At 31.8% G+C, this 24,308-nt stretch overlaps 3 protein-coding genes across 6 annotated transcripts in view; 1 reads left to right on the top strand and 2 right to left on the bottom strand.

Annotated features, from left to right (window-relative positions):
- LOC109085971 (protein phosphatase methylesterase 1-like) overlaps positions 1–24,308 on the top strand; it is a 576,397-nt gene that overhangs the window by 451,454 nt on the left and 100,635 nt on the right. The window lies entirely within an intron of this gene.
- The window catches only part of rnf150b (ring finger protein 150b), a 581,444-nt gene that overhangs the window by 444,245 nt on the left and 112,891 nt on the right, over positions 1–24,308 (bottom strand). The window lies entirely within an intron of this gene.
- Positions 1–24,308, bottom strand: part of LOC109085536 (cyclin-dependent kinase-like 5) — a 61,643-nt gene that overhangs the window by 25,612 nt on the left and 11,723 nt on the right. For all 4 annotated transcript variants that reach the window (XM_042713824.1, XM_042713825.1, XM_042713822.1 and 1 more), the window contains 2 exons: positions 20,935–20,969; positions 982–1,027 (listed from right to left, as the gene is read on the bottom strand). In XM_042713824.1, the coding sequence (XP_042569758.1) occupies positions 982–1,027; positions 20,935–20,969 (81 nt within the window). The remainder of the gene's footprint in view (positions 1–981; positions 1,028–20,934; positions 20,970–24,308) is intronic.

Genomic DNA, 24,308 nt, shown 5'->3' on the forward strand with positions numbered 1-24,308 from the left:
TATTTTGAGTATTTTATTTAATATTTTCAGGTTTCATGTTATTTATTTAATTTTTATATTATTTTTAATTGTTATATTATTTATTTGTTTAATTTAAAAATGCATACATTTGAAGTATTTAAGTTTAATTTTTAGTTTTTAGTTTTAGTTTACATTTATTTAGCCATTTTAGTGCTTCAACTTAAACTTATTTCAGTATTATTTAGTAATTATAGTTTTTATTAATATTTTGAATCGGCTTTCATTTTATTATTTTTCAGGTTTCATTTTAATTATTTAATCAAATTATTTTCTTATTTTTTAATTGTCATATCTAATTTAATTTATTAAATTATAAAATATATAAAGTATTTAAAAGTATTTAGTCATTTTAGTGCTTAAACTTATTTTACTAATTTCTAATGTAGTTTTACTTCTAATATTTATATTATAATTTATTTTATTTCAGCTTTCCTTCAGTTAACAAAAATTATTTTAATAGTTTTTGTTTTAGCACTGGAACAGAGTACAAAGCCATGTTTATGTAAATGCATGCAAATTAAAACCTTAATTAAAAACATTTGATGTAATCTGATGCTAAATTGTTTATTTTACATATTTTTTCCCGAAATAGAGCATTTATAGAACAAATGCTCGTCTATAAAGTTGTAAATGAAAAAGCATATATAATGCATATTCATTTTTGTATTTATAAATAGTTGGTTTATTATTATTATTATGATATAGAACAGATGCTCTTCTCTAAATTTGATCTTCAGATTAATACACGTTCGTGTGCTTAAAGTATCTATCATTACTGCATCCTTATTAATATTCATGAGCTGCATCATGATGTCACAGACAGTCGGTCAGCGGCCTCAACACTATTTCTGGATGCTGGTTTGGTTGTCTGTTCTGCGCGGAGTAAATCAGGTCAGATGAAGGACTCGCAGCAGCTCCAGATCAGTGCAGATCCTGCATAACAGAAGCTTTTCAGCTCACCTTCACTGTCCTTAAACTTCTTAATGGCCACGATTTCATTAGTCTCCTGCAGGAGAGAACGACACAGGAGCAAAACTGAACGTGAAGACGAACAACCATTCAAAAGTTTGGTGTCAGTAAGAACATTTAGAAAGAATTTATCCAGCAAAGAAACGTTAAATTGATCAAAAGTGACAGTAAAGACATTTATAATGTTACAAAAAAAAAAATGAAATGCTGTTCTTTTGAACTTTCTATTCATCTGTGAATCATAAAAAGTAAAATGTATCACAGTTTCCACTAAAATATTGTGCAGCACAACTGTTTTCAACACTGATAATAATCAGAAATGTTTCTTGAGCAGCAAATCATCATATTAGAATGATTTCTGAAGGATCAAAGTAATGATGCTGAAAATTCAGCTGCGCATCACAGAAACAAATTACACTTTAACACACATTCACACAGAAAACAGCTATTTTAAATGTTAATATATTTTACAATTTTACAGCATTTTTCTGTATTTCTAATTAAATAAATGCAGCCTTGGTGAGCAGAAGAGACTTCTTCCTCAAATGTGTTTAATGCTAGAGGCCTTTAGCAGATGTTTTTCTGATTAGCCGGTGAATCGTCACTTAGTCCATATTATTCTTATAGTTCAGTTAAAGCTGTGCTCCTAATAAATGATGAGCAGATGGTTAGCAAACATATGGAGACTAACTCAGTACTCAGCAAAGCCCATTTTTACTCACATTATTCTTGGCGAGTGTTTTGGACCGTGTGTGTGTGTGTGTGTGAGGGGAACTAAAGGACTTACACACACTCTCTCTCTGGCCTATTTTACTCTCTCGGTGTCTCTGTATCCTCCCAGCATCCTTCAGTGCTCCAGATTCATGCTTTACAGAAAAACAGACTCTTACAGACACTCTTTTCAGTATTACGCGCTGAAACACAGCTCACCAACACTGAGAAACACTGCGCTGTGTGCTCATACGTGTGTGTTTGCTCCCTCAGGCTTTGTGCTTGTTTATGTTGAACACAAACTGATCACAGGTGCTGCAAGCGCTGACGACGGCACATTTATTAACCTCAAACACACACACACACAAGGTTTAGCCACGGAAAATGTTAGCATACAATTATTGTATTTCTGCAGTGAAGAGTATGCAAACTGGGAATAGTGTGCAAATACACTACTATATTTGGTCAAATGTGTCGTACATAATTCAGGAGACATTGCACTGTATCCCACAATGCAATGTGCTCATCTCGACTTTCTTCCAGAGCAAAGAGTGAAACTACTGTAGTTTTTATTTAGAATTATTGTTTATTATTTAGTTTTAATTTTCATTTTAGCTAAAGTTTTTGTCATTTTGTTATGGTTTGTTGTCATTTTTATTATTTTAGTTTTTTTCTTTTTTGGCTTTTTTAAAAAAATACATTTTTAAAATATACATTTATTATTTATTTCAGTTTTTAGTTTGAGTTATTTTAGTACACCAAGTTAAACTAATTGAAAATGAGAAATGTTGCTTAACAACTAGCTATTTTTGAATTATATTAATATTACAAGTTTAATTTTTTTTAATATTTTATTTTATTTCAGTTAAATGTATTTTATTTCAAGTATCAATAGTTTTATGTTTATAGTTTATTTTACTAGTTATTTGGTTAACTGTTTTTTTTTTTAACTGGGATTTTTTTGTTTTGTTTTGTTTTTAAGGGACGTCCCTTCTGCACACAAAGGCTGCAATTACTTGTAAAAAATAAAAAATAAAAACAGAAAATTCTGAAATATTATTAACATTTAAAATATCTCTCTTCTATGTGAATATCTGTTAAAATATAATTTATTTCTGTGATGCGCAGCTGTATTTTCAGCATCATTACTCCAGTCTTCAGTGTCACATGATCTTCAGAAATCATTCTAATATGATGATTTGCTGCTCAAGCAATATTTCTGATTATTATCAATGTTGAAAACAGCTGTGCTGCACAATATTTTTATGGAAACTGTGATACATTTTATTTTTCAGGATTCTTTGATGTCAGCTGTAACGCGGGTCAAAAAGCAGCATAAAACACTGCAGGCTCCTTCATGACACCATACAGAGGATCTGAGAGGATTTGATTATTAATGACTAACGGGATGAATTCAGCCCAGCGTGAGTCTGTGAAGAGACACACACGTAACAGGAAGATGAAATGAGGACAGAAGAATGAAAGAAACACAGGAAGCACACCTCGGCGAAAACAAAACACTCACCAAACGAGAAGAGGACGGGAATATTTGTGTGCAATAAAGTCATTTGTGGGTCTGTCGCACACGTACACAGATATTACATTCACATGAAAGATGCTCAGAATATAAAACATCTTACGATAGAGTTCAACACAATGACTATATTCATAGTTTCACAAATCACGAATTCACTCACGAGCTGTTCTTGTATATGACAGAAATACTAATAAAATAAAACGGACCATCATGCAATTGCCCATCAGAGTAATGCTGGGAAAAAACTAAACCATTAAATGTTCAGATTTTAAATCAGTATCTCTGAAAAGTTTGCATACTTCAGTGAAATCAAAATACACTTGTTCATTCACACGATTGATGCAAAATATATGCAAAATATCAAACATATTTGCCAGTTCCAGACACATGATCTGAATACTATTTCTCATTTGTTGATGAATGATTAAAAAAAGACATGGAACATAAAAAAATGCTGAACATTTTTCATGACTGAGATTAAATGTAAAGCATGTGATGCAGTCACTTTGTGTTGTTTTGGCATCTTTGATATATTAGTATAGTTTTTGTTAACATTTTGAATAAGATTTTGTTTTAATATTTTCTGTTTTCACTTTAATTGTAGTTCAAATAAAATAAAATAAAATAAAAAAGTAATTCTGCTGTTCAAATAATAAAAATAAGGCATTTACTTTGAAATAAAATAAAAACTAATAAATAAATGAATTCATTTTGCTGTTCATAAAATAAAAATGAGGCACTTAGTATGAAATAAAAACTAAAAAATTAAATAAGTAAAGTAAATAAATTCTGCAGAAAATAAAATAAAATAAAATAAAATAAAAAAGTAATTCTGCTGTTCAAATAATAAAAATAAGGCACTTACTTTGAAATAAAATAAAAACTAATAAATAAATAAATTCATTCTGCTGTTCATAAAAATAAAAATAAGGCACTTAGTATGAAAATAAAAACTACAAAATAAATAAGTTAATAAATTCTGCAGAAAATAAAATAAATAAAATAAAATAAAATAAAAATAAATACAAAATAGTAATTCTGCTGTTCAAATAATAAAAATAAGGCATTTACTTTGAAATAAAATAAAAACTAAAAATAATAAATTCATTTCTGCTGTTCATAACCCAAAATCTGTTCATAAAATAAAAATGAGGCAATTAGTATGAAATAAAAACTACAAAATAAATAAGTAAAATAAAATAAAATAAAAAGTAATTCTGCTGTTCAAATAATAAAAATAAGGCACTTACTTTGAAATAAAATAAAAACTAATAAATAAATTCATTCTGCTGTTCATAAAATAAAAATGAGGCACTTAGTATGAAATAAAAACTAAAAAATAAATAAGTAAATAAATTCTGTAGTTAATTTAATGAAGTTAATAAAATTAATTTTAATGTTAATTTTATTGATAAAAATAAGGCATCTACTTTGAAATAAAATAAAAACGAATAAATAAATAAATAAATTCTGCTGTTTATAAAATAAAAATAAGGCCCTTAAAATAAAAACAAACAGAAAGACGAACTAAATGAATGAATAAATAGTGCAGTGCTGCTTGTGTTGGAGCGTGATAAGATGATGCTCTGGTTTATCTGAGAGCGCAGACAGACTCCAGATCAGCCTGAACGGTCTGGAGCTCCAGAAAGCCCCGCAGGCTCTTATTAAATCTGCACGCCGTCCCCGCTGAGCCAAAACTACAGGCCACACAACGGGAATTAGCATGTCATGCATATTCATAGCTCTCACACACGCTGGCTCCTGATTGGCCGAGCCGAATGGAAGCTCGTTCAGATGAAAGAAAACAATCCAAACAATGAGAGAGCCGTCGGCGAACGCCCGCGCTATTTCCATCTGACAGCGTGACGCCACAGCACTTCAGCAGCACCCCGCGCAAACAGGAAGTGGGAGACATGGCGTGTTTATTAGAACAGGTGAGGTTTGCAGAGATCAGACGGTCAGAGGTCAGATAACCAGCTTCTGTCTCGTTTCTCTCAGACGGCTCGAGTGAGCCATTTTCTGCTCTCTTCATAACAGTCTGTGGACGTCTGATCATCTCAACTTCAGCTTTATGAACCCTTACTGAGGACCAATCTGTCATTTATTACACATTATTAAATGAAAGCCTTTACATGCTTCTAATTGACCTAGAGTTGCATTTTGCGGCAGTAAGAGTTTCCTGTGCAAGATTTTCTGTTGTTTCTTCATCACATTAAAATGACAGCTATATATTGGTAAATAGATGCACAAAATCAAACACAGTTTATTATGTGAATGTTTGGATGTTGCTGTATGACAGATTTTTCAATGCTAATTCTATTCAGTTGAAACATTTCAATATTTTAATTTTTTTTTTTTCTCTCAAAGTATAACTTTTATACTTTAAAAGAGAAAAAGCAAAAAAAAAAAAAAATAATCTACAAAATAATGCCTGAATTAGTGTTGCATGCTTTGGGGGGCAAAGAAAAAAAATGAATTAAACTTGAATTGTGATTTTTTTTTATATATATTAAATTTGTGATTGGCTGTGATTTAATAAATAAAACTAAATACATTTTTGTTATTACTATTGCATAACATAAATACTAAATAAAAACTAAATATGAAATCATCAATATAATAAATATTACAATATTATATAAAATATTCACTGTAACAAATACTATTTCATAAAAAATGATACTAATATCTACAAATTAATTTCTGAATTAGGACTGCACCTTTTGGGAGAGAGAAAATTATTGCAATTTTTCTGATAAAATTTTTGATTGTGATTTAAAATGTGATTTGATTTTTTTTTTAAGTCCTTTGTTTTTTTTTTTTGTTTGTAGGGTTGTTTGATTTGCTTTTTTGTAGTGTTTTGTGATTTTGTATAAATCTTTTTTTATTTTAAATATCAACTATATAACTAAAACAAAAATATTAAACAAAAGTAAATAAAATAATATTAAATAAAATAATAACAATAATCATTCAATAAATTACTATTAATAAATAATTTAATAACATAATTATTATAATATTAATTTATATATTAAAAGAAAATATTAAACAAAAGTAAATAAAATAATATTAAATAAAATAATAACAGCTGAAATTTCATAATAATGAAATAATAATGATAATAATACAACTTCATAACTATAAAATATTAAACAAATAAGAAATAATACTTTTTGTAATATACACTGTAAAGAGTTTTAACAAATGATTAGATTATATATATATATTAATCTATATATATTATATATATATATCTATATATATATATATATATATATATATATATATATATATTTTTTTTTTTTTTTTTACTTTAAAAGATGCCAATGCAAAATGTCGTACTGTTTAATGTGGCTATGAGAACTACATCAGGTTATAATAACCAACACATAAACAAAACTACAAAACTGGACTGTTCACACAGCGTCTTTAACACCTGCGTCCGTCCTCAACAGACAGCTCAGGAATAAAAATATCATCGTGTATTAATAACCCATCTGATGGTCACTCGAGTCCAGAGTACGACTCACATATCCTCACCGCTGATTATTATAAAGCTAAGAAACAGACGAAATCAGTGTCGCTCAAGTCCAGAGAACGACCAAAATATTATCAATATTTTTATGTTTTATTGTGATCAGTTATATCAGGTAAAGTGTAAGAGTTTGGTGTCTGTGAGATTATTTTTTTTTTTTTTATGGTTTTTGAAAGAAGTCTCTCCTGCTCACCAAAGCTGCATTTATTTGATCAAAAATACAGTAAAAAATATGAAATATTTTTTTAATTTAAAATAGCTGATTTCTATGTGAATTTATTTTAAAGTGTAATTTATTTCTGTGATGTGCAGCTGTATTTTCAGCATCATTACTCCAGTCTTCAGTGTCACATGATCTTCAGAAATCATTCTAATATGATGATGTCGCTAGCTCAAAGGAACATTTCTGAATTATTATCAATGTTGAAAACAGTGGTGCTGCACAATATTTTTGTGGGAAACTGGTGATATATTTGTATTTTTCAGGATTCACAAGATGAGTAGAAAGCAAAACCAAAGTTCTGAAGAACAGCGTTTATTTGAAATAGAAATAATTTGTAACATTATAAATGTCTTTACTGTCACTTTTGATCAATTTAATGCATCCTTGATTAATAAAAGTATTAGGTTTTATTAAATAAAAATCTTACTGACCTTTGAATGTGAAATATTCTTTGTCATAATGACAATTTTTTTTAAATAGAAATTATTTGAAATAGTAATAATTATATGTATAATAATTTAATATATATATTTATATACACAATATATATATATACATATAATTTGAATAGATCGTTTAAATAATTAATACAAATATAATTTGAATAGGTAATCCAGGTGGAATGTAACACAATATAACAATTTCTCTAACATTACTTCAGTTAAAATGTTTCCAGATTAAACACAGCAGAGTTGAAAACTGTTACAAAAATATCTAACAGCAAATAAAATTCCATCATCACGTGATCATATTTCATGATGTTCCCGAGTAGATTCATATTGTATTGAACAAACTGAGTCTGCTTCTCAGAGAAACATTGAACATATGGTAGAAAAACATCTCAGCAGAAACACATTGAGCTCTTTATTCCCGTCAGAGACAATCACAGCACAGTAAAAGCATTTCTCTTTAAATATTTACCACAAACATCAACAACTGGACGGTGAGAAATACACCCGAAACAAAGCAGGTCCTGGAGAACCACAGACCAAAATAAACAGATTACAGAGGAACGTGTGAGGTTTCGTCAGCGGCACACGGGGCGAGGGAGTTCATGCGGAGAACTGCTCAAACGAGACGGTCAGGTTCGTTAAATCCATCCAGAACGAGTCGAGACACTGATTTGAGAGCCTAAACAGAACCGAACCCCCATCATACACTGATGATGAGCGAAAGGAACAGTGGGGCTTCTCTTGTCTCCGTTGTTGTGTCCGCATATGTTCACCACAGATTTATCTATACATCTATTCAGATGCAATTATTGAGACAAAAAGACGTATTGACTTTACACTTAAAATAAAAAAATATCTGCCAGTGAGGCCGAAAAATAAAATAATAATTTATTTCATTTAATTTCCGTTATCAGACAGTTTTCTGTAAATAAATAAATAATAAAATTAAGTTGATATAAAATTAAAACATAAAATAAAAGGTCAATAAGTCAATACTTACATTAATTGATATAAATAATTAAAACAAATAAAATAAAATGTAAATAAGTCAATAATACAATTAATAATTTGGTTTGTTTGTGTATATATGATTTTATTATTAAAAAACAAAAAATAATGTTTTGAGATTTTTTTTTTTTTTTTTTTTTAAAAATTTGATATTTTTGTTTTGTTTTAATGTATTTATTTATTATAATTATTAAAATTTATTTAACTGACTCTTTTTTTTTTTTGTTTTAAGAATAAATTCACTTAATTTTGATCATTGTTTTCAGAAAACATGACTTAAGACTTGGAAAAAATACTTGGAAAAGTTGTTAAAATTTAAAATAAAATAAATGTAATATATATATATATTATTTTAAGTATTTATATATATATATATATATATATATATATATATATATATATATTCAGTGTATATGCAAAAAATGCAGGTGCATCAAAATGTTCTCAACTCAACTCAAGAAAAGATTAAAACAAGATTAAATGACAAAGATTGATGTTAGGGGTGAGGATAGTCAATCAATAATTTAAAATAATGTAACAATGTAATAAATTAAAATTAAAAATGTGAGAAAACATTGAATTTTATTTTTTATTTTTTTTGGCCGTTGCAAATATGCAAGTTTATCAAAATGTTTAATGCAGAGATAAATCAAGCAAAATCTAGTTCAATAAACACAACAAGAATTGGTGTTTTGTGATCGGAAAATGCAAATGTCTCAGCTTTTAAGAAAATGATTGGTAAAATAAAATATTGCAAATATATATTGTTAATGTTTAATCAGAAGCGTTTTCATTTGTTTTAAATAATTCAAAAAAAAAAAAAATAAATAAAAAAAAAAAAAAAAAAACAAAAAAAAAAAATAAAAAACTAAAAAATAACAAAAAAAAAAAAACACAAATAAAAAAAAAAAATAAAAAAATAAAAAAAAAAAAACATCTCATTGAATAAAAAGAATGAACAACAAAGATGGATGTTTGGATGGAAAATAGAAATTGTCACAGTCTTTAAGAAAAAATTACTAGCAAAAAAAATAAAATAAAAAATCATTGCAGTTATATCAGAGGAACATTAAGAGTCTCTGTAGATCTAAGAATATACGCCTGACCTCGTTTCTCTCTTCTACACTGTGACACTCAGAGAGATTTCGAAGAGCACAGCACAGATGCATTGTGGGAAATGTGAAGCAAAGGCTGAACTTAATTCATGAGCCATGAAACACCAATATATACAGAACCGCCAAGGGACAAAAACCTACCAACATTTTTAGAGAATGTTTTATAGTGAACACTGTCTAAAATACACTAGTGGTCACTGTTATTAACAAGGAACAACTGCTCATTAATGTAAGTAATTAATGTAAGAAATACATTATAATGATAGATCAGGATTATTTCGGCCATCGACCTGCTTTTTAAAACAATTTCAAATTCAAAACATTTAATTAAATGAAACCGTATAAATGATAATTAAAATGTAACAGTAAATTCAAAAGTGCACTGAATCTCCTATAAATTTTCATTATGTAATGTACAAGAAAAAATAACGATAAATATAAATATACCAAATGGAACAAAAATGTAAATAAATTGACATTAAAAGGGAGCGCTGGAAAATAGAAAAATTGTGTAAAATGTAAAAAAAAAAAAAAAAAAAAAATAAAATTACAATCATATATTAAATTAAAGGTACGAAAAGCTCAGCTAAAATAACGAGAAAAATTATTAAAATTTTCAAATAAATAAATAAATTAAATAAATTTCCTACAAATAAAAAAAAAAAACGAATTAAATTTTAATTAAAGGTACTAGTAAGGCTGCGGCTGAAATTTAATAATAATATATAAATAAATCTACCAATACGTAATAAAGGGCCTGCTGAACGTTAATGAATATAGTAAGTAGCAAATGTAATCAACATAAATAAAATGCATTTAAATTAAACTACCAATTAAACTAAATAACCTAGCCTAGTTTATAAACTCTTACCGCTTGCTTTAAATATGAACTTAAAGTGCATGTTTTCCACGTTATAAAGGGTCTTAGGTGCGATGAAAATAACATCGATCGATCTTCTAAAATATACATCTGTTTAAGCATCTAAATGTTTGAAACTTCTTTGGTCAGTCTTAAAAACCAGAAACGCAAACACATGGCCCCAAGACAAATCTTCTCACTTCTACGGTGGAATAAGCCTCAGCTCGCGCCAAAACCATTCGATCTCCTGCTGACTCGCCATTGCTTTCCTCTGTTAACATGTCACAATATCCAAAGAGAACACAAAGAGCTCAGTTCAAATGATTCATCAGCTCACTATAGCGAGAGGAAAAGGTCACCGGTTCGGATTCAGTGTGAACGATGCCTGTTGATGAAGACTGACGAGTGATAATAGCCTGTTATGAGACCACTATGACAAGGCCCTGCCGTTCATTTTCCTAACGTCTGAATGATGCTTTGACGAGCCTGTCACAGTTAACGACAAAAGCTGACTAATTCAGCAGCTCACAATCACAACACCTCTTCACGCTGCCCAAACAATTACGCCTGCATTCAATAGTCCTCAGGCATGTACAACCCAACCACCCACGATGCTGCCCTGACCTTACCTCCATTTCTAGTGGTTGAATCAAGAATCGGGCAAAAATATATTTATTTATTTACTTACTACTTATCTATCTATCTCTCTTTCTATCTATCTGGACACACATTCTGTATTAAACATGCACATCAAGAGGTCATGTTACAACATACATAACTAACTATTTGAGCAAAACAAGATTAAACAAACAAAAGAGAAAGAGAAGATTCAAAACACAAACATCTGATTAAACTAAAAAAATTAGCATTATATAAATTAATATATTTTTATAATATATATTTAATAATATACAAAAATAATAACAAAAAAATACCCTTTTAAATTATTTAAAATGAAATTAATAAAAACATTTGATAAAAATATTATATCTATATATATTTTATCAATTATAACAAAATATAAATTTGAAACAACATAAATGGTCTATGTTTTAATGTCATGGGAGTGTGCGATTAATCGCAATTAATCACAGAAAAGGTGTGATTAATCAGATTAAAAAATTTAATCTATTGACAGCCCTCATTTCCTCCTATCTCACTTTTATTAAATAAATAATTGAATGATTTCTAGTGTATGACTCCTTAAAATAAATAAAAATAAAATACATAATGAGTATCAATAAAGGTACAAACTACAGTTAACAGTACAGTGCCTACAGATTTTTCACAGTAATCATTTTATGCATAAATCTATACACGCTGCTGAAAAAAAGTGACAGCCAGCGCCAGTGATTTGATGTTTTTCACTAAAATGATTGCCACAGTAATCGGGGGCTGTACATCGATTTGAACAAGTACAATTCCTCGAACAAAGATCACCGCATAAACGGGATGGAAAAAAAACTAGCGATCTCTTATGTAAACAGATGCATATGATAAATAGTAAATCATCAACAGTAGACAGAATATAAATGAAAACTTTGCATAATGTTATGGAGTAAAATGATGATCCAGGAAGTGGTATATGGCTGTTTTGAAGCTTTGGAGTGTTGATGGAAGCGATTTACTGGATTTATGCTTTGATAATCATGCTGAATATTATCAGAATCCCATAGTTTTTGATAAAAAATGGATTTTTCTCACACCTTTTTTGCTCAAGGTTATAAATTTTATGAAATATACTACCTATATTCAAGTGTTGATAAAAAAAAAGAGATGCTTTAAAAGTACTAGAATATCAACTTTTTTTGTTTAAAAGTAGAGGATTAATAGCAAATCTTTAAAAATGGGTGTATGCATATTAAAACAAATTCATACAAATAAAATATACCATAAACCAAAATTTTTTGAATTAAAAATCATCAAAAATCACTTGCGGTGGCTGGCAACGTTGAAATAGCCACTCTATAAATAAATATGAGTTAATGGTTTAAATAAAGAGGGTTTTGTTTGTTTTGTTAAATGAAATTTTGTAAGCCAAGATAGTACTTTTTCATTAAGATAAAAATGCATAATAACATTAAAACTAGCAGGTAAAATAAATAAATAAGCTATAGTTTATACACTCTTACACGCTTTGCTTTAATAGGAAATTAAAGTGCATTTTTTTCACAGTTATAAAAGGGTCTTTGTGCATGAAAATAAACATCTATCAATCTTTCTAAAATATACATCTGTTTAAGGGCATCAAAATGTTTGTGAAAACTTCTGTTTGTCAGTAAATTTAAAACCAGAGAAAAGCAGAACACATGCAGACAAGATCTTCTTCACGTGGAATAAGAGCCTCAGCTCGAACAAAACCAGTCGGATTCCCTTTGACCTCGCCATTAGCTGTCAACTCTGTGTAACATGTCAGCAATATCCAAAAGAGAATCACAAAGAGCTCAGTGCAAATGATCTTCATCAAGCTCACTATCAGCGAGGAAAAGGTCACCAGAGTTGAGGATCAGGTGTGAGCGAGGCCTGTGTGTGATGAAGACTGCTGAGTGATGAAGAGTGTCTGTTATGAGACCACACGATGAAAAAGCCCTCCCCATTTCATGTTCAGAAGCTCTGAATGATGCCTTGGCGAGCCTGTCATCAGTTAACGACAGAAAGCTGACTAATTCAGCAGCTCTGCAAATCACATAACCTCCTTCACGCTGCAAACAATTTACACCTTACTGCTCTGCAGGGAAGATCCCTGCAGGCATGTACACAGCCAAACACACCCCACAATGCAGGGCGCCTGGCCTGACCTTCCATTTCTACGTGTATTGAATCAAGAATGCAGGTAAAAATATATTATTTATTTATATTTTACTACTTATCTGTATCTATCTCTCTTTCTCATCTATCTGGACATCACTGCTGTATTGAAGCATGCTTGACATCAAGAGGGTCATGTTGCAACAATACAATGTCACTACCATTTGAGCACTACAGCCAGCTCTGCTCACTGTGAGCGTAAAGCAGTCAAAAACTTCCTCCTGGCTGCCAGGTCTCTCTACTCTAAATCTCTCTCTCTGCCCAAAACATGTATAGGGACTCCAGCAGAGGCAAAAGAATGCCCCACCCACTTTTATTTACATACTTCCACCAAACCTCCATTTGTTAGTGTTTTGGCTGCTACCTTCCTTACATTTTAGCTAATTGTAACAAAAATGTTCAGTTAAAATAGAAAAAATTAAGCCTCATGCAATCATTTTATGGGACTGTCACTATTAATGTAATTCATCCTATGTGAAAAAAGTGCTGTCATTCCTGCATCTTCACCTATTCCAAAGGTTTTGAGAGCCCAAATGACCCATATCTCATTTTGTTTAAATATATAGTGCCTGAATGTATTAGAGATGCGTCACTTGAGTCAAAGTGATTTTAGTATAATGGTGCAAAAGATTTTAATTTAGTACTTGGTACTTTTCTAACATCAAAGATAACGGAAAAAGTATCAAGTTTCAAAAATAAAAACTAAGCAAATATAAAAAAAAAAAAATATATCATGCAGAGTTTTAAAAGCTTGTTGCCAGCCACTACGTCAGAGATTTTGCGGGTGGGATTTTCACAAAGGTATCTTCTGGCCTACATTTTGCATGACTATGAACAAATGTTTGAATATACAATACACATAGAAAATAAAGATAAAATCCTCTACTTTTTTACAAGCAAAAAAAGTTTGAAATGATTCTAGATAACATTACACTTTTTTTATATGTACTAGAATATAAGTAAGGTTTCATAAAATTTACTATAATTTTTGAGCAAAAAGGTAGAGAAAATCACATTTTTATCAAAAAGCCGTGGACAATCTTCCATTACGATTATCAATCGCATAAAATCAGTAAATCGCTTCCCATCAACACCTCCCAGCTTGCACACAGCGTATACCACTTCCTGGATGTCCATTTTACTCTGTATTGTTATACGGTTTTTATTTATATTCTCATCTCATTACTTTGATGATAAGCATTAGTTTTACATCATATGCCTCTGTTTACGCTGAGAATCCTTTCGTTTTTTCGATCCTATTCCATTGTTTTTTTTGTTAAAGGAGGTTTGTACTCATTCAGAAGATGTGTAATAGCACTTGAGTGTATAACGAATGAAAACACAAGCAGTAAAAGCTTCGTCAATGGTGGTGAAGCGTTGTCTTCTAAATGATGAGATAACTTGAGTTAAGAGTCCTGAAAAGCCCTGATCTAGTGACATGAGCGTGAACTTCTTCGGTCAGTTTTCTCTCTCAGATCAACTTCTGTCGTGACAAACTACAGTCTGGAAACAATCTTGCTGCTCGGGTTAGTTAAAGGTTACGATAACGTAAAACTGTTTTAAATCGCATGCATTCATGTAATGCACTGGCAAGTGTGTGTGTGTGTGTGTGTGTGTGTGTGTGTGTGTGTGTGTGTGTGTGTGTGCGCTTCTGCACCTGGCTATTGAGATGAAAGCCACAATGTCAGAATAAAGGCCTGTGGCTGGAATCATCATCTTCATAATTCCGACTGACTGTGCTCTCCCTGCCAGCACAGCGCCAACCAACCACACCACACACACACACACCCACACACACTCTCTCTCTCACACACACACACACAGACACACACACCACTCTCTCTCTCACACCACACACACACCACTCACGTCTTTCTCTCTCACAACACACACACCTTCCTCTCCACCCACCCACACACACACTCCCGCTCTCTCTCTCTCTCTCCCCCCCACACCACCCCCACACACACCACCACACACTCTCTCTCTCACACCCACACCCACACCCTCTCTCTCTCTCTCTCTCTCTCCCCCCCCCCCATTACACACACCTCACTCTCTCTCTCTCTCACACCCCCCCACCACATCACCTCTCTCTCTCTCTCACACACACACCACACACACACCACACCCAACCCTCCTCTCACACCCCACACACACTTCTCTCTCTCTCTCACACACACCTCAAACACACACACGCGCTCTCTCTCTCTCTCTCACACACAACACACACACACTCACATCTCTCTCTCTCTCTCACACACACACACACAAACACACACACACACTCTCTCACACACAAACACGCTGGTATATGTGGTTTACGAGGACTCTCCATAAGCGTTATTGTTTTTATACTGTACAAACTGTATATTTCATCCCCTTACACTAACCCTACACCTAGAAGACTGACCGTAGAAGACAGCCGTTTTCACGAACTGTTACAGCGTCTCTTGTGGCGGCACTAAAAATGCACATACTGATTTATTTCAATGCAAACATGAAATGTATATGTAGTATGTTTCAATCTTATTTGTGTAACAATCTGCAGAGCTGAGGACAATTCTGATTTAGTGATTTGATTTTTATGCAAGCAATACTTAAACTGCAAATATTTCATTATATTATAGCAGATTTTGCCTTATGATTACAAGTGATTTAATCAGATTGAATTACCACCAATCTGGACGAACTCACAGAGACCGTAACATCATATATTAGTTTTTGTGAGGATATAAACATGCAACATCAAGAGGTCATGTTACAACAATACAATACACTACTATTTGAGCAAAACAAGATTAACTACTAAAAGAGTGAGAATAGCAAGAAAAGAATCAAAAACATCTGATTAAACTAAAAAAATTAGCATATATATAAATTAATATATTTTTATAATATATATGTATATATACAAAATTTTATATATAAAATAATATTTTTTTGTTTTTTTTAAATAATTAAAAAAAACATTTGATAAAAATATTATATATATATATATTTGAGCAAATTATAACAAAAGGCTAAATTTGTCACAAAATAAATGGTCTATGTTTAATTTCATGGGAGTGTCGCGATTAATCGCATTAATCACAGAAAAAGGGTGTGATTAATCAGATTAAAAATTTACAATCTATTGACAGCCCTCATTTCTCATATCTCATTTTATTTTAAATAAATAATTGAATGAATTTATTAGATATACTCCTTAAAATAAATAAAATATATAAAACCATAAATGATTACACAAAGTAAAACTACATTTAACAGTACAGTACTACAGATTTTTCACGGTATTAATTTAATGCATAAAAATATATAGCTGCCTTTTAAATTTTAGGATGGAGGTCCTCTGCATGAGGATTTATATTTAACACTTTCCCCACCAGCATTTTTGAAAAAAGTTGGCAGCCACCGCCAGTGATTTTGATGTTTTTCACTAAAATTTGATGTTTTTCACTAAAATTCACTGTATGAATATTTGAATATGCAATACACCAAAAAAAGATCAAAGCCTCTACTTTTGAACAAAAAAAAAAATCAGTTTGATTCTAGATTAAAGGCATTCTTTTTGATCAACAACCATTGAATATAGGTAAGGTTTCATAAAAAATTATACATTTGAGCAAAAAAGGTTTGAGAAAATAGCATTTTTATCAAAAACTACATCTGGATAATATTCAGTATGATTATCAAAACATAAATCCAGTAAATCGCTTCCATCAACACTCCAAAGCTTGCACAGACATATACCACTTCCTGGATCATCATTTTACTCCGTAACATTATGCAGTTTTAATTTATATGCTGTCTATTGCTGATGATCGCATTATTTATCATATGCATCTGTTTACATTAGAGATCACTCGTTTTGCACAGACATCACGTGTGTTTTTGTTCGGGAGGTTTTGTATCATTCACAAAGATGATGTAATAGCGCCCCCGAGTGTATAACAGTGAAAACACAAAAAGCCGTAAAAACTCGTCAATGGGCCGTGAAGCGTTGTCTTCTAAATGATGAGATAAATTGAGTTAAGAGTCTCTGAAAAGCCCTGATGCTAGGGACATGACGGAGTGAACTTCTTCCGAAAACAGTTTTCTTCTCTCAGATCAACTTCGGAGGTCGTGACAAACTACAGTCTGGCAAAAAATCTTGCTGCTCGGGTTAGTTAAAGGTTACGATAACGTAAAACTGTTTTAAAATCGCATGCATTCATGTAATGCACTGGCAAGTGTGTTTGTGTGTGTGTGTGGTGTGTGTGTGATGTGTGGTGTGTGTGTGTGTGTGTGTGTGTGTGTGTGTGTGTGTGCGCTTCTGCACCTGGGCTATTGAGATGAAAGCCCACAATGTCAGGAATAAAGGCCTGTGGCTGGAATCATCATCTTCATAATTCAGACTGACTGTGATCTACTGCCAGCACAGCTGCACAACCACAACCACACACACACACCCAACACACCCACACACACTCTCTCTCTCACACACACACACACACACACACACACACTCTCTCTCACACACACACACACACACTCACGCTCTCCTCTCTCTCTCACAACCACACACACACTCTCTCTCACACACACACACGAATCACACTCACGCTCTCTCTCTCTGTCTCCACACACACACACACACACTCACACACACACACACACTCTCTCATTGTCACACACACACACACACACTCTCTCTCTCCTCTCTCTCTCTCTCACACCACACACACACACACACACTTAATTTCTCTCTCTCTCACACACACACACACATCACACTCTCTCTCTCTCTCACACACACACACACACAATCCCACACACACACACTCTCTCTCTCACACACACACACACACTCCTCTCTCTCTCTCACACACACACACACACACACACACACACACACTCTCTCTCTCTCTCACACACACCACACTCCACACCACACGACTCTCTCTCTCTCTCTCACACACACACACACACACACACACACACACACTCTCTCTCACACACACACACGCTGGTATATGTGGTTTACGAGGACTCTCCATAAGCTTTAATTGTTTTTAATACTGTCAGTACAAACTGATATTTTCGCAGCACATCATCCCCTCCCTAAACTAACCCTACACCTAGAAGACTGACCGTAGAAGACAGCCGTTTTCACAAACTGTTACAGCGTCTCTCGTGGCGGCACTAAAAATGCACATACTGATTTATTTCAACGCAAACGTGAAATGTATATGTAGTATATGTCAAATCTTATTTGTGTAACAAATCTGCAGAGCTGAGGACAATTCTTGATTTAGTGATTTGATTTTTATGCAAGCAGTATTTAAACTGCAAATATTTTCATTATATTATAGCAGATTTTGCCTTATGAATACAAGTGATTTAATCAGATTGAAAGGCATGGTGAAGACCTGAAATAATCTAAGCATAACTTAATAAAATTATTACAACAATATCATAAGAATCTATAATTATACAATAAATAATGTATTTTAATCAATATTAATACAATAAATAATGTCATATAATGCAAAACAATGCAAAACAATGCAAAGTACAATTTTAAAATAAATACATAAATAAAAATAAAATCATTTAAAATTAAAATAAAACTGATCAAATAAAATTTGATTAATAAAAATAAAATAAATAAATATAAATATAAATAAAAACAAATAAATTTTGTTCTAAAAGCGGCAACAATACTATGCATACGCTTAAGTTTGGTTTGTAGTATAAAACAGGTATTAACAATCAATAATAATACAAAAAATTTTGTTATGATGAGATTGAAAGAGTAATAATATGTAATAATTTATATTTTATATATTTTAATAAATATGCAATTAAACTAATAAAGACTAATAAAAATGACTAAAAATATATCAAATTTGACTGAAATAGATAATAAATTAATACATTTGACTATTATATTAATTAAAAATAACTAAAAAGTGACTGATCTGAATATGGTGACCGAGAAGTTTTGTTCAGAATAAATGTAATACACATGTAAACAAATATGAATCGTTCTGCAGCGTTTAGGATTCATATAAACACAACTTTGAGCATCTGACATCAGACTGGATTCATGTCATTGATGAAAATGAGTGCATGTAAACATGCCTACAGTCAGACGACAGCTCTGCATACTACAGCAGCACGCTCCGATGTGAGTGAAGAGAATGAGACGAGTGAACATGACCGTACGCAACTGTCCAACAGGTGAAGAGCAGCAGATGGTGAGACCGGCGTGTTTTGGGTCAGAGAGAGAGACTGAGAGCCGTGAACACAGGAGACCATCTGTCTGACGGCCCGCGGGGCGCTACGACCAGCACACCGCTCATGACCGGAGGAGATATTAATAGATAAACTCACCATATGTCACATCACGACACTTTCTGTTAGCACTGAACGCAAACCTGTTACTATTCATACCACTTTAACACAGCAGACTGTATAGAGTCTGTACTGTCTCAAGAAGAAGGCTGCATTTATTTGATCAAAAATCCTGTACAAAAATTCTGAAATATTTTCGAATTTAAAATAACCGATTTCTATTTGAATATATTTTAAAATGTAATTTATTTCTGTGATCAAATCTGAATTTTCAGCACCATTACTCCAGTCTTCAGTGTCACATAATCTTCAGAAATCATTCTAATATGATGATTTGCTGCTCAAGAAACATTTCTGATTATTATCAATGTTGAAAACAGTTGTGCTGCACAATATTTTTGAGGAAACTATTTTTCAGGATTCACAGATGAATAGAAAGTTCAGAAGAACAGCATTTATTTGAAATAGAATTATAAATTATATGTAAAATTATGTCTTTAATGTGACTTTTGATCAATTTAATGTGTGGCTTGATGAAATAAAAGTATTAATTCCTTTAAAATACAATATATCTTATTGACCAAAACCTTTATCTTTAGACAAATTTACTATATATATATATATATATATATACACACACAGATACATATATAGTACATACTAAATACTGTATGTGTGTATAAATATATATATATAATAAAAAAAATTAAATATTTTACATTATATTTGTTTACTCCGTATTTTTTAAACATAAAACATTTTAACATTTTTGTTACATTCGTGAGAAAGAAAAAAATTTTTATTCACGTATATTGTCTGAAAACAATCAATTTTGCGAATGCATCTAATGCAATTTTGCTTGAAGTAAATGGTTTTTTCTATGCATTTTAAGGACTTTTAGATGTTTTCACTGAAAATCAACATACAGAGAATACATAAAACACTAAAGTGTGCTAATTATAAAAAAAAAATCATATGTGAAACAATATGCATTAGGGAACGGTAAACATTTCAAACTGTAAAATGCAACATTATACGGTATGTCACATAAGCTCTCTATGTTATGAGTGCATTGCATTATGGGATACGTTGCATATTTTGCACAATGCACATTTCCATGCATACAGAAAATCATTGCAGAGTGTGCTTTGTGTTATACTATATGTGTATATAATTTGCGACGCATGCTTACTGCATGCTACTTTCTTTCAAAGTTTGCATTAGTATGGACTTATATGCTTTCCAGGCCCCACTTTTTTTTGAGCACACACACTTTTTAAAAGCCATTTAGGCTGCAAATGAGATGAATTGTGTTTTGTGGGCATCATCTGAACTTGTGTGTCTGAGATCTTACCTTGTGTCTGCACTTCAGGACGACACCGTAAGCTCCTGCCAGAGAAACACAGAGAAACAAACAGGTTTTTACGTTTTACTTTCACCCAGTTCCACCTGTCTTTACCGTGTCGTTGTGAACATGACTCTCAGCAGATGCCAAAACCTCCGTCCCAAAAACCCTGAGCGTTTTGTGGCTGATGAATGAAGCGATTGAAGGGAGGAGGACATTGATGTACCTGCCTTCACCCTCAGCACACAGACGAGACCGAGACAGAGAAACACTGTAAGAGCTGTAAGAACATCCTGTTTTCACTGAAGACCTGTGGGACACGAGCGCAGCCGAGGCCCGATCACTGCCAACATGTTTGTTTAATCAGCTGAATTCATTAGAAATCTCATATGAGCACATTTAGCCCAAGCAATCTGCAAACTGGCGCTCAGGTGTCTGTAGACGCGAGTGTTTTTGACGGAGGAGTCTGTGCATTGTGCATTCGCTCCGGTTTTGGCAAGGCGGACATATCTGTGGCATAAATCGATTGTCCCGCAGGAGACGCAGAGCTGAGCTCATCCCAAGATCCCGGCCAACAGATCCGGGCCCACATCCGAGAAGATCCTCAGAGTCACGTTTTACCACAACCTGCTCGATGTGAAGAGATACACAGCGGCTTACATCAGTACTGTACATTACAGCTGCTTTATGATGGATGATCATAATCGTGATTATTTTGGTCATTGTTGAGTTCACTATTAGTATTCATTGACTCATTCACACATCATGCATTTAATGTACTTTCTGAGAGTGCTTTTCTTAAAATAAATACTATAATAGTATATAAACAATACTAAAAGAACTCAGTATGACACTGGGGTTTTATTATTTGAAAAATTAAAGAACAAAGAGTCAGAAAGAAGATATGAATATCATGGAAGTCTGAAATAAATATGCAAACAAATTCACTTTTAACAGACAGATTCTTCCAGACAGCTGCTGGTTTGAATGCAGAACAGATTTCATGGCAGAACAGAAAGAACTTTTGATGGAGACGATTACATCTGGATTAACTGTAGTGAACAGCTCAAAGTTTAAGCTTGCTTTTTTTCCCCCCAAAAAGATGATTCATATAAGGATTAACGATGATGGACTCAACTGATTCATGTTCTGAGATAATAAGACGTTAAGATTTGATTATTATTTCACTGTCAATGAATAATGAAAAGAGAAAGACTTTATGATGGATCGGGATGGTTTTTTATACTGCAGTAGACCACTAGAGAGAGAAAATCAGACATTACCTCGCTTTAATATCTCATTAGACAGCAATGAGATATGGGGATCATACAGAGAATCGTGAAGTAGCCTGTTATTATTATTATCTACAGCTAAAACTAAAACTGTTAAAATCATTTTTACTTAATTGAAATGTAGCTGAAATAAAATAAAAAAATAAATATTAGATGAAAAACTTAAACTAAATGAAAATTTGTCATGACCTCGAAAACTAACTTACTAAAATTGCTAACCAGAAATAAATAAAAACTAAAACTAAAACTGAAATAAAAATAAAAATAAATAAATCTCCATAAAAAAATGGCAAAAGCAGATAAAATTACTCAAATTTTAACCAAAACTAAGAATGATAAGTGTGATGATATATGATTTGATGTTAAATTTATAGATGAATATGTATAATAATATGATTAATACTAAAATTAAACACATTATTTTATTATATTATAGTATTTCTACTCTTATTTTAGAATTTTTATAATAGTATTTTTACTATATTTTTGTACAATTTTAATTTCAATTTTAGTACTACAACTTAAACTTATTTTACTTCATTTCATTTAGTTTCAAGTTTTTAATCTAATATTAATTATTAGTATTCTTATTTTAGCTTTATTTCAATGAACAAAAACCATTCTTAATAGTTTGTTTCCTCTGGAGTTTCAGGAGAAAGATCTCAACAATGTCTCAGATCTGCTCACGATACCCACAATAAAAATTCAGAGATCTCAAGATGATTTTATAATTAACTCAACTATTTTTATTTCTCTAACTCTGCAATCAAAGCTGATAGTTAAAACATAACTGAGGCTGCTGAGCTTGAAAAGAGCAATAAACTGTTCCTTCCTCTCTGGATCTCTGAAGCGTTTGTTTCTCTGAGTCACAGTATTTATCCTCCACTTCACAAATGCGATGACATCAGCTGCACTGATGCAAAAGGAGAGGAACCAAAATATCACACACACACACACACCACACACACACCACACAAGAGTTATGAGCGTCCGTGTGGTGAGCCTCACAGTCCTGCGTGATGCACATGCCATTATCGGCGCCAGCAATCTCCTGAACTCAATGTGTGATAAAGACGTGATGCTGGTCAACTACTCTGAAACAGCCACAGGAGTCCCGCCGCGTGACCGCTTAAACCCCGCCCACTCCGCACTCTCTGCCTCAGCCCAACTTAGGAGAGAGCCACACGCGCCTCGACCAATCCGTGAGAGAAATAACTCGTCCTGCGAGCGTGTGACAAGGCAGTGATTCTACCAGACTCAGTGAAACAGCTAATCTTCAAGATGTATGTGGCTTAACCTGCTTTTTCTTCCAGAGCCGAATAAAAAAAGAAGAAAAACGAGGCCATAAAAGTGGAACTATGTGACCTGTTTTCACAGGAGCAACAGTCACAGAGACTTTCCATCAATGTTTTTTTTTTCAATTTTTCCTGAATAAGGAGAACATTCAAAGAGGACTCTTGAATTATGCATAATCTCTCTTTTTTTTACTTTCTTGACATTTTCCTGTAATGTTCATAGATTTTTGAAAGTCATAATTATGAGTTCATCCAAAAATGTCATTTTAAACTTGTATGAATTTCATTCTTCTGTGAAACACAGAGGCACATATTTTGAAGAATGTCTAAGTGTTTGTTTTTTTCTTTTTCGTGATGTCATACATGAACTCAATATTTGGACTCCAAAGTTCAAAATATATTCGTAAAATACATTTCACAGAAGCAGTGTTGTTATTGTTAACTACTGTAAACCAAAACTATTAAAAACATATTGGTTACATGAAATAAAGCTGAAATAAAAGTAAAATATAAATGTTAGATGAAAAACTTTCACTAAATGAAAATTAGAAATATTGCTTTGGCAACTATAACTGGGGAAAAAATTAAACGCCAAATCTGAACTAAAACTATAAAACAAACAAAATAAAAACACTATTTAGAAATGTTTTTTTTTTTAAACAAAAAACAAAAACATTGATATACCATTATAGTTTTTTGTGTTAATATTTTAAATTGGATTTTACTTTTATATTTTCCATATAATCTTTTTATTTTAATTAAATATTTAGTCATTTTGTTGTGTTTTTCTCAGTTT

The sequence above is a fragment of the Cyprinus carpio genome, chromosome A23 (assembly GCF_018340385.1).
Source record: "Cyprinus carpio isolate SPL01 chromosome A23, ASM1834038v1, whole genome shotgun sequence".
Classification (NCBI taxonomy): Eukaryota; Metazoa; Chordata; class Actinopteri; order Cypriniformes; family Cyprinidae; genus Cyprinus; species Cyprinus carpio.